General features: G+C 46.0%; 1 protein-coding gene across 3 annotated transcripts in view; it reads right to left on the reverse strand.

Moving 5' to 3' along the window:
- The window catches only part of INSC (INSC spindle orientation adaptor protein), a 132,887-nt gene that overhangs the window by 94,401 nt on the left and 25,722 nt on the right, over positions 1-12,764 (reverse strand). For all 3 annotated transcript variants that reach the window (XM_043902403.1, XM_043902416.1, XM_043902408.1), the window contains exon 2: positions 283-383. In XM_043902403.1, coding sequence (XP_043758338.1) covers positions 283-338 — 56 coding nt within the window. In that variant the 5' untranslated portion in view covers positions 339-383. The remainder of the gene's footprint in view (positions 1-282; positions 384-12,764) is intronic.

The following is a 12,764-nucleotide window of genomic DNA, read 5'->3' on the forward strand; positions in this document are numbered from 1 at the left end:
GACCCAGGGCCGCCTCTGGGGTCCCCTCTGTGAGCAGGACACCCCACTTGATCTTAACGTAGCCCCTTGGGGCAGGATGTGGCTGACTCCTCTGTGTCTCAGAGCCCCGTTCCACTGGTATTTGCTGAGTGACTGCAGTATCCCGGACGCCTTGTCCTAAGCCTCCTCCCAGCACAGTGCACTGAGACGAGGCCACCTGCAAACCCTAGGATCCTGGGGCCGGGCCTCCGCCTGAGTCCAGATGGGGCAGGCCAGGCCCTGAGACACAGCGGTGGGACTTACCGCTGACCCGGCAGAGGGATGGAGTCCAGGTGGCGGCCTCCAGGCAGCGCCATCATGTTGACGCCAATCCGCAGCAAAGCCTGCCCACAGCGATCGGGGCCCTAGAAAGAGAAGGCAGGATGGGGTCAACCAGGGCCCCCAAGTGAGGAGGCCCAGTCGTTTTCTCTCCCAAATCCTGGCCACAGGGGGTCATCTCATGTGTGGAGAGAAGGTCCCCCGGCCCTCCTCTGCTGTTTGAACCAGTTTATATTACACTGACTTCACACAAACAATGCAAGACTCAGATCTGATCTTGATTCTAAGTCCCTGACGCACCATGAACCCCTAGAATTTTTTCTTAGGTTTCATTGCCAAACACATACTTAACCCATTTTGCTTTGTACCAAATATTGGGACACACAGACCAGCAAATATTGCATAGGAAATATTTATACTTTAAAAGTTTGTAGTCTACCTGAAATTCACATTTTACCGGGCACTTTGTATTCTTAGCTAAATCTGGCAACTCTGCATACTAATTCCTTAACCATATACTGTCATAGTACTGGGTTCTTCACTTTGCTTATGTCTGGGAAATGTGACCCTGTAATGGCACGGTGGTTGCTTCCCCAAATCTGTTCCACTTTAGATGATGTCATTTCACCCAAACTGCCAGGAATTGGTTCAGTGATAGGCATGTGACCCAATTCAAGCCAATGAGCCATGAAAGAACTGTTTCTACGAAAAATTTATTTTTTCCTTAACTGCAAGCCAGTCGCAAGGTGAGATAGTATCTTTCCCACTGAACCTGAACAAGGAAGCGTATCATTCCATAGCTGCCAGATACTACCTGGCCATCAAGAAGGGACCCAGCTAGAGAAGAAAGTGGACATACACAGGGAAAAAACCTGCATCCTTGATCACTGAGCCACTGGATCAACCCGTGCTGGGTCTGGCCTACCTCTGGGCTTCCCAGAATGTACAATAGAAAAGTTCTTGTCTCAGTGAGGATTTTGGTTTGGTAAATAGTCTAAAAAATAAAAGCGATCCAGCTTCCGGGGCCTCCAGTCCCAGCACTGAGCACCCACTTGGCTTGCCTGTGCCTCACAGGTTAGACCAAGTCAAAGAGTGTCCTTCTACCTCCATAAAATCAGCTGCCCACCTGTTTGTCTCCTGCCTTGCCAGTCCTTTCCCATTCCTCTCTCTGTCATCTCCTTCTTCAAGCCAATGAAGAAGCCCTCCTTGGTGAAAATAAAGATTCTGTCCCCTTCATCTGAGTAAAGCAATAGTCAAGAGAGGGTGACTGTCACCTATCATGTTCTGAGCTTGAGGACAACAGATCAAGACCCTCAGGGAAAACACAGGTATGAACTTGTGGGGGGATACAGCTGAGGAGGGCACCAACTCAGGTCCAGAAAGATTAAACTGTTATGGTTACAAGTGACCCTTATGAGAGAAGAATGCAGGAGGACTTTAATTAATAGTGATGTGGCTGGACATAAAGTACCCCTTGTGATGCGTGCTCAGTCATGTCCAACTCTTTGCAACCCTATGGACTATAGCTCACCAGGTTCCTCTGTCCATGGAATTTTCCAGGCAAGAATACTGGAGTGGGTTGCCAATTCCTACTCCAGGGGATCTTCCCAACCCAGGGATCAAACCCACATCTCCAGCATCCTGCATTGGCAGGCAGATTTTTTACCACGGTCCCACCTGGGAAGCCCCCTTGTGATGCTTGGAACAAAAGACAAAGAGTGAATCTGAAAATATAGGGAGGCAGGAGCCCAGAACAAATGAGGACTTTAGATAATTCCAGAGATTCACTGCCATTGCCTACTCCCTGCCCTGTGGGCCCCACTAGACTGTGAGACCCTGAAGGGCAGGAACCACTTGGTTCTAAGGGCTGGACACTTAGCAAACACTCAATATGTCCATAGAAATAATAAGTGGAATGAATTTTTAATATATTTATGTTGAGCCCTAATTCTTCATCTGCAACAGAGAATAATAGTATCTGTTTTACAGGGCTATTATAACAATGACATAAGGTAAGGAATGCAGAAGTGTCAGGCCAGGTTGAGAGCTAAATAAATAGTTATTGTTATGTCCTGAGAGTCTGCAGTGTGTTCAGCCCTGTGGTCAGCTTAGCCAGGGGAGATGCTATTAAATACAGCATCTAAAGCATCCAGCACAATAACAGTGCTCCACGAGGGCTCTTTATCATCAGGAGCATCACGATTGTTATTACTTTCATTATTTTCATTATTGAGAAGGTATATTTTTGGAACCCAGTGAGTCAGCAACCTGAAAAGAAAGGCACAAAAGAAAAAAAGCTAGAAACAACAAAATGAGGTATTTGTTCCCTTTTCGATATCTCTGATGAAAGAAGCAAAAAGGGAAATACCAGAGTCTCAGAGTGAATGCTTTGACGTGATCAGAGCACAGTGAGCAAGCAGATCTTATTTTAGCTCCATCTTCATCATGGAGAAGAAAGGGGCCAGAGTAAAAGTTAAAGAGGAAATCAGCTTAAGGCAGGTGACAGTAAGGGAAATTTAAGGACACACGAAGCTCCAAGGCCCTTGAAAGCATGAACGAGTTAGGATTCTGTGAGCACACCCTTGAACATTAGAGAACCCTTCTAGATCTGATCAAGCTGTATCTGAGGGACCCTGAGAAAGGGTCCCTGAAGGCAGGAGAATGTTCTGACTTTCCAAGAGATTCCAGAAACACTTGGTGACCACAAAATTCTAGAACAGATTCCTAATCACTGATCTGTGAGCCCTTTAGGCAGAAGCCAGCTAGAGCCCAGATGGAACAAATTATGCTCAGACAATTTCTTCCTTTTCATTAGGAACCACTGGGCTCTCAGCTGAAGGGGATGCAATAAACCTAATGTATCTTGATTTTGTTGAAAGACCCAGTTGAGATATCCTCATTGCCCCATTTCATCCACAGCCTTTCAGGAGTTAGGCCAGTGGAGGCTGCCTGCTAACGAAACCTTGGTTCACATGACTGTGCATGTTCCCAGAGGCTGGAGAGCCTGCTTAGGGACATCTAGGCAGGACATGTATCACTGCCCTCTGCATAGACTATATTATCCATGCCTCTTTTCGTCAGTGGGACAAACTCCTGGATGTCTGAAGCACCATCTTGCTCAGTGAGAAGCTGGGCATCTACATGTTGAAGCTGAGATAGTGAGTCAGATAAGCTCTCAGAGAAGCCACAGCTCATAATCACTGGGGACGGGGAACAGGTAAGGGTATATCTAGAAGATACATGCATGCTAAGTCATTTTAGTTGTATCAGATTCTTTGTGACCCTAGGATTATAGAAGGCCAGGCTCCTCTGTCCATGGGAATCTCCAGGCAAGAATATTGGAGTGGGTTGCCCTGCTCTCCTCCAGGAGAGCTTCCCAATCCAGGGATCAAACTCACGTCTCTGACATCTCCTGCACTGGCAGGCAGGCTCTTTACCACTAGAACCACCTGGGAAGATCTGGAAGATGAAATGGAGACTATCAAGAATTAACCTAGTTGATGTTTACAAAGTGCAAAGAATAGTAATAATAGCTTATATCCTTTTGAGTGTGTACTATGTGCCAGGCACCTAAATGCTTCATATAGCATTAGCACCTTTAATACTATCGGCATCCCTCTGTGATGATAAGACCTCTGAAATTCAGTGGAAGCATGTGCACCGCCCCGGATCACACAGCTAGTAGGTGACAGAGGACCGGTCTCTGTGTCTTATGATCAGACAGGAGGTGAGGTGCTGCAGCAGGTGAAGATGATGAGAGCAACAAAGGTGACGCAAGCCAGCGTTTGCTAACAGGAAGTCTGACTCCATTCCCTGGGGGCCACACTCAGCCCTCACCCTTCACACACAGCAGAGCCCTCTTCCTCTCACCAGCACCTCCCACTTCTCCTACCTCCCAACCTGTGAGACCTCCAGCTTCATTAAGTATTGGACGTCAGTGACGCAGTCGGAGAACAGAAGAGTCCTTGGAAGAAGGAAGCTCCCAAACACTGCACCAAATGGTAGGAGGAAGTGGGTCACCAATGGGAGTCGGGGGAGCATATCTCCCATTCCTCATTGGTTGGCTCCTTTAGTGAGTCATTAGGCAAAGCTGTGGGTCCCAAGGGCTTCCCAGGTGGCACTAGAGGTAAAGAACCTGCCTGTCGATGCAGGAGATATAAGAGATGCAGGTTCAATCCCTGGGTCAGGAAGACCTCCTGGACGAGGGCATGGCAACCTACTTCAGTATTCTTGCCTGGAGAATCCCCAGGACAGAGGAGCCTGCAGGCTACAGTCCATAGGGTCACAAAGAGTCAGACAACTGAAGTGACTTAGTGCATGCACACGGGTCCCAAAGAGATCAGGGGATGGGAAATGACAGTCCCAGCTAAAGTCTAAAGTGTCACCAGATTTGTAGAGAGACCCGTTTCAATCACGCAGCCCTTGGGGAGGTCTCCACAGACTTCTGGGTGGCCTTCCCCATCCACTGCCCTAAGCTGGACTCATCCTATTGAGCAGAGAGTTAGAACAGAACCCCTCCAAAGCTGCTGAGCATGTCAGGAAACCAAGAATGGATTCAAAGTAACCACTTGGCCATACGCCATCTGTCTTCACTGGTATTGCAGACCAAATTTAAAGTTTGGAGTCTAATAGATCTGGATTCAAATCCTGATTCTGTGTCTGATAAATATGTGACCTTTGGAAAAGCATCAATCTGCATGAATGCTATTTCCTCAATCATACCTGCCTCCCAGAAGCCTCATGAGGGTTAAAAGAGATCACTCATAAAATTCTCTGATAGATAATATAATTCAAAATAATATATCTTGTGCTAGGCACACGCTAGCCTAAGAGTAGGAGCACTCTTCCTCATAGAAGAAAGAGCTGAGAAATACTGGGATGGCCAATAAGTTCATTTGGGTTTTTCCATAAGGTATAATGGAAAAATCTGAACACACTTTTTGGCCAACCCAATATATCTCAGGGAGAGATGCTATCTTGCTCATGAGAGATGGGAAAAGGACACACGTAGGGGTGAGCAGGAAACAGCAAACTCCATTACTTCCACTCTCTGCCCAAGGGCCTTCCTAATTCATGGGAAATCCTACCCTGAAGCTTGCAGCCTGGGTTCTGCAGGGCTCTTGGCGCTGTCTCCCCACCAGAGGGGTTCTTTACAAGAATGACTTGAAGCCTTAAGTGTCTCTGATTTAATTCAACGCCTGCTACAACATTGCAGCTCATTTGGACAGCTCATTTCTGCTCCTGCATCCCATTAGAGGCAGCCCTTGCTCACCTCCATTTGGCTAAGGAGCCAGCTTAGGCTCTGGAGGAAATGGAGGCTATTTACAGTAAATTATTCAATTAGAACCAGGAGCAAGGCAGGGGTGGGGGTGGGGGTTGTTGTTTAATGGGCCAATCCAAGTACAGCTCAAGGCAGGGCTGGGACTGTTTAATCTGAGGAATCCATTAAGGCTGTCAACAGGAGCAGGACAGTAAATACTGTGGGAAGCAGTTAAGCTTCAGCAGCAGCACCAAGAGAGAGGAATAGGAGCCAGGCATGGCGGTGGGTAGGAGAGGCACTGACCCAGCTACCACCCCCTCTCCCCTCGTTATTTCTCCTCCATGGAATTTATCACAATTGTAATCAAACAATTAACTGTGAAATTAACGCTAACGTCTTTCTTCCTTGAGGATCCTACCAGAGGTGGGGACTAGGTCTGCCCCGCTGACTACTGTATCTCCTCGCCACTGCTCACCACACCATCTCCCTCTTGATACACTGCCTGGTACATAGATCAATGAACACATGCTGATTGACTAGGTGAGTTCTTATTGAAGAAACTTCAGCTTCCTCACTGGGGAACCAGAGATGAAGGTACCTATTTTCACCACATGGTTATCAGAATTCAGTGAGACAGTCAGGAGGGCCTTTTGCAACCATACACGCCGCACAGAAAGGGCTCTGCCTCCTAAATCCACGAGAAAGAGCCACCCGCCCCTCCAGTTCTTGCAGTCCTTGCTGCCTGGTGGTACCCTTCCTCCCTCCCACCAGCTCTATGCTCAGCAGGTTCTCCAGATAGACAGACAGATGGACGAATAGACAATCCCCAAACTGCACAAAAACTACAATAACCAGAGCTTCCCTGGTGGCTCAGTGGGTAAAGAATCCACCTGCAATGCAGAAGACACAGGAGACGCAGGTTCAATACCTGGGTTGGGAAGATCCCCTGGAGGAGGAAATGACAACCCACTTCAGGATTCTTGCCTGAGAAATCCCATGGACAGAGGAGCCTGGCAGGCTACAGCCCAAAGGGTCGCAGAGAGTCAGATATGACTGAGCAACTAATCACACACACACAAGGGGATGCTAAAGGAAGTCCAGAGGACCTCCAAGCAGTAGTAGGTAAGAATGGAAGGTGGGGGTACAGGGTCATGGGAAGTTTCTCAGGACATGACCCCAAAGCTGAGAGAAGAATGTGGGAATAAGGAAAGGAGAAGGGGCAGAAAGGAAGAGTGTGCAGGCAGAGGGAAGGGCATGTGAAAGGTACAGAATCCTGAGCATGGTAAAGTTAGGGAACTACAAGTGTTTCTAGAAAGGCTGGGGACCTCTGGGCTGGTGGTGGAGTCTGGAGTAAGCTAGCCCAGTGGTAAGAAAATACAGAAAAAGGAGTGGTCACTTTCAGCTGGAGAACAGGCCAGACTTCTTAGAGGAGGAGACATCTGACCTGAGTCTTAAATGCAGAGTGGGATCTTGCCAGGTGAAGATGGGACAGGACATTCAGTGCCAGGAGAGCCTTGGCAAGGAGATGAGAAAATGGAGCAGGTATTAGAGACCCAGGTCTCTCCTGTTGTGGGGAGGGGAGGCGGTGGGCAGAGGTGTGAGGGAGGGAAGGTGCCTCTATAGCCCTGCATACAAAAGGAGCTGATGCTTTGGATTCTATCCTGTAGATGGCAGGCGCCGCTGAAGGTGTATGAGCAGGAGAGTAAAATAATCAGAGTAGAATTTCCACTCCCGTTGTGACCAACGGAGTGGATGGGCCTCAGGGAGCGAGACCAGCAGCAGGAGTTTGTTTAAGAGACAAACACCAGCTCCGAGCAGAACCCCGAACGCCTCAGGGCTGGAGAAGTAGAGACCCGCAGTGGAAAGGAGGCATTCAATGAGCCTTGTGAAGTAGGGACAATGGGTCCCCCTCCTCACTGCGGGCCTCTGTGACTTGTCTCCCACAGGTGGCAGAAGTATCAGAGATCCTTGTGCATTGCTCGCTGCGGTGGCCAGCCTCCTGCAGCAATCAGATACTGTAAAAACCCTTATTCCCAGGGGAGATGTAAGAACTCAAGCAAACTGCCACCAGCCCTGCTGAATGGACCAAGTCTCATGAAATATAGAGAGTGCTGGCTCCCTGGAGGAGGCTCTGAAGGCCCCTCACAGCTGTCAGGCGACAGAGCCCAGCAAGTAGGCAGAACAGACCTCAGGGCTCACTTGGCTGGCCTTGTCCCCTCAGGCCCTGGAAAGCCTGGCTGGACAACCCAGGTGGCCTGTGCATCACGTAGACGGGGTCCACCCAGACTTCAGCCCTGCTCGTCAATTCTGGGGCCAGAACAGTTTCAGCAAGACACAGACTAGGTCCCAAGCTTCCACCTGATTAACTGGATATGTCTATTGACACTTTCTAGCCCTAACCTGGAAAGTAACAGGAATCCCATAAGCCTGGAAAGCAATAGGACATCCAAATTCATGGATGTACTTATGCACAAGTATGTCCGTGAACTTTACAAGAGTTAAGACTAGCAACAAAAGTTCATTTAAGAGACACAAGCTCCCAAGGGGACCCCATAAACCCCAGGGTCAGTCAAAATCTAGGCAGGCTTCTTGGAGGAGTTTACTTCATAGAGTATAAGAACCAATGGAAAGCATAAGAGAAGATCCCCTTATAATAAAGATGATGATAAGAAAATGAGGAGTAGAGGGAGAAACACTTATTAGGTGCTGTGTATCAGGCACTCTTCTAAATGCTTTGCAGTTAATCCTCAAAATAACTCTATGAAGTAAATTACTATTACTGTCCCCCATCTTCAGATGAAGAAACTGAAGCACAAAGAGGTCGGCATGAACAGATGGAGAGACCCAGAGAGGGGAAGAAATCTGCCTGATGTCACACAGTAAACTGAGCTATTCCTGGGGCCAGCACCCAGGTCTTTGCACGCCCACAAACTCCCCTGGGAAATCCAAAGAAGGCTCTTCCTAGTGACAGCCCAGAAAGCCCCATCCAGGCTCAGAGTAATTCACCCCAGGAAATCGATGGCACCTCAGTTCTCCATCTGTAAAACAGGGATAGTTACAGCTGCTTCTCTCCCTTGCTGTGATTACAAAGCACAGAGGAATGGACAGTGGACAGGCAGGTTCCAGGGATTCCTGGTCTTATTTGGTTCAGCCTTGGAATGGGACAGGCAAGTTGACTCAGAAGTGCCCATGAGTCCCCCAGAGTTGGAGGAAAACAAGCCCAGAGTCTAACTTCCCTGGCTGAGGCCAAGTGCCCCAATTCCTGATTAACACGACCACTCATCCCCCAAATGGCTCAACTTGTCAGAGCCAAACCTCAGCAGCCTCCCCTGTAGGAGGGTGTGAAGCAATCCTGCAGGGGGACACGGGCTCCTGGAGCCAGGAAAGCCATGGCGTCCCATCCTGTGACTCAGGGTAGGTTCCTTCCAGCTCTGGGGCCCCAAACTCCAGCTGCCCATGAGAGGAGCCCAAAGCCCTGAACCACACGAGGAAACTGCAGTTACTGGCATCTGGGAGCTGTCCCTGAGCTGGTGATTTTCTAAGCATCATAAGTAAGAAAATGATGCACCAGACCTCCAAGACCTTAAGTGGATGCAGTCCTCAAGGGAGGCTTGGCTGGGCCTTTGGGCCACCACCATGCAGAATTCTGTTGGTTAAGAATGTAGACTGTCCAGGTTCAAATCCCAGTTCCGTCAGTTATTAGCTGTGTGACCTCGGGTACTATGTGCCCTTGTCTATAAATTGGGGTTTGTATATTGTAAAGATAAAATGCAAGGGGTGGTCCCTTCCTCATAACACTGCTGTTCAGATTGATGAGATCACATATGTGAAGTACCTGGCACCCAAGGGTGCTTGATATAAAGATTGGTTCCATTTTTCTCTTCTGATGAGGACAGTACCCAGCAGTAGGGAGACCAACAAATGGAAGCCATTCTGCCATCTCCTGAACTATGTCAAGCTAGTCAACTGCTTCTTACTCTTTAACTTTTTAATTATCTCTTCTTACTTTCTAACTTCTGATATAAATGTTAGCCAACTGCTCGAACGTTCTTCAGCTTTGATTCGCAAAAGTGAGAGTCCTTTCTCACTGGGCCCAGGTCCCAGGATGCTAAAATTAACAATCAGTATACTTTAAGCTAATGACTTACTGGTTGTGGCTGCCACGAATAGACATAACTCTCAGATAAAGGCCATTAGAGAAAATTGAATAGCTCCAATGTGGTGAAAATTTGGATATATCCTGTTTCATAAATCACACTCAGAGGTCACACTGGGCAAGCTATTTCCCTCTCTGAGTCATGATGAGGGCCCACATTGAGGGGGGTCTATATACCCTTGGGAAAGAGGACAGAAGAGAGACTACAATCTTTTGTAGTTTCACAAATACCATTTTCTCTTACTTCTAAAGCCATGAGTAGACAATAGTACTACATCAACAACCATGCTAGTCCAGCCTCCCCATATTTTATTTCCTTCTTAAATCCTCCAAACTGGAGGATGCTCAATAACATCTGGAAAGTAGCATGACCAGTTTATGGAAATCCAAAAGTTCAGGATTGGGATTCCAACCCCAATTTTGTCTCTTACTAGGCCTCTCTGACCTTTAGCCTCTTCATCTGTAAAATGGGAATTTAATCTATTCTCAGGATTGTTATAAGAATCACATAAGATCATGTATCCTGCATGATACTTATAAGAGCAAGTGAAATAACAATACCATAAGCTACTTTGACCCAGGGAGCTAAGTTAATGGTGTCACAAAAGAAGTCTCATGATATCTATCATTGTACCCAATGACAGATCCATTTCCCACCCAGAACTCAGGCCCAAAGAGCTGCTTCAAACTGAAAGGGATTAAAAAGCAGAATATACTGTATATATTGGGAAGAAGAAAAGCCTTCCCTGGAGATTTGACAAAGATCTCATATACAAAGACCATGCTTTGAATAAGTTCAAATAACAACATTAAGACATTTTCCATAATCAGTAACATCGGCCATGAAGAAACAGTTAACATCCCAGCTCACACCCTGTGTGACTTAAATAGTGTGGGGCATTCAAAGAAGAGTCCAGACTGAACCAGAACCTTGACTCAGCAACAGTGGCAAAGGATTCTCAGCAGCTCACTAACAAAAAGGAACCAAAGACACAGAAGGAGAACCCATTCCAGGGCCACTGAATGTAAAGAGATAACCCAGAGTGAGAGTTCAACACACGACTCTCAACAAATCCTATGATCGTTATCATAACATCTTCAGATAAAGATCCTTTATGTGGGAGTACATTGTCAGGTACTTGGACCACATGTTCCAAATATGATTATTTGAATTAATCCAGCCACAGAATGAATCAAACATGAAAAAGAGCCCATTCCCAGAATGCTGTCTTATGGAGGCTCAATGATGTTTAGGAAGCCATGTATCATAGTAGCATCTGAACAGTGTCTAGCACAGCATAGGAGCTTAATAAATGTTGGTTATTTTCCAAGAAAGGGTTGCATGGTTCTCCAAAAATATCTTGCTCTTCCATAATTCTGTGCATTGGTCACGCCACTCCAGCACATCCAGATGGAAATCTCAACACTCGTTATCTATCTCCAGGTAATATCAATATTTCAGGATGCAGCTTTAATCCTACTTCATTCGGGAGGCCTTTTCTAACCACCCTAACTTACAGTAAATTCTCCCTCCAACACGTTACCTAGGAATAAATCAAACTCTGAAGTCCTGAAATTTTTTAAATTATATTATAATAAAACATATGCTTTCTTCTTTCTTCGTGGTCCCTCTCTCTTCCCATTTCGGCCTCCTGAGTGATAACAGAGCAACTAGAAAGCCACAGTATGGCCAAGCCAAAAGATGGAATAGGGTGAGTTCTGGATCCAGTTTGAAGTAGAGCCACCCCACTCACATCAGTCTGTGTACAAGCAAGAATTAAACAAAATGTGCTAAGCCACTAATATTTGGGGGACTGTTTGTTATGCCAATTAATCTTAACCTAATTGTGAGAATGAAAGTAAATGTGATATTTAAGGTACTCATAAGTACCTTATAAGGTACCTCATAAGGTACAGAGGTCTCTCAGTAAATGTTTTTTCCCCTTCCTCTTCAGTCTTGGAGAAGATGGTGGGATATTGTGTTTGTCTATTGACAATTAGCCTTCTGGACATTGATTCTAATTCATGCACAGAACAGCCAGAGTCCAGAAGTAGATGAGGTAATGGTAGAATGAAATAAATACCTACAAATATATAAATACCTGGGTCCTACCAATTCTGAGACTAAAGGTCCATTTCTCACTCACTGTCGTCTTTGCTCACATGTATCCATTCATAATAGCCAAAATTTAGTATTGTCAGATGGTTCTAAGATGTATTATTTTGTATTTTAACATATGAAACTGGGATGCAATTTCAGTCAATGGCATCTTTGTATTGTGTCACAGTTTAATTAAAAACATGTTTTCTTAGATTTCCCTGGTGGTCCAGAGGTTGGGAATCCACCTGCCAATACAAGGGACACAGGTTCAATCCCTGGTCCGGGAGGATCCCACATGCCACAGGGCAATGCAGCCCATGTGCTACATCTACAGAGCCCACGAATTCTAGGGCCTCCAAGCTGCAACTACTGAGCCTGAACTCTGCAATTACTGAAATCCACGTGCCTAGAGTCCCTGCTCCACAACAAAAGAAGCCTGCCCACTTCAACTAAGCCTGCCTCCTGCTTGCTACAATTAGAGAAAGCCTGCAAGCAGCAACAAAGATCTGAGGCAGCCAAAAGTTAATTAATTAAGTAATTACTTTAAAAAGAAAACATGTTTGCTTTTATACAAAATGACAGGGCATCTTACAATCTGTTGCATCTTAAATTTAATGAAATATGGTATTGGGCACTTAACTGTATGTCAAGTACACTTCTAGGTTCTTTTTAAAAGTAAATTAATTTATTTCTCAAAAAAGCATCAGAATAATTAGTACTACTATTAACCTCATTTTGAAGACATGGAGATGAAGATCCAGAGATCCAATAATTTGCTATGGTACATATCTAGTAAGTTGAGTTAAGATAATGATTGTATCCTCTCTTTAAGAAAATCTATATATGCCACTATCTTTTAGCATGTGATTATTGTTAATAACTGATTATACTTCTTATACAGAAAGTTCACATAAGAATTCTATGTACAGCAATATGGTACAACATATATT

Source organism: Cervus elaphus, chromosome 1 (assembly GCF_910594005.1).
Source record: "Cervus elaphus chromosome 1, mCerEla1.1, whole genome shotgun sequence".
Lineage (NCBI taxonomy): Eukaryota > Metazoa > Chordata > Mammalia > Artiodactyla > Cervidae > Cervus > Cervus elaphus.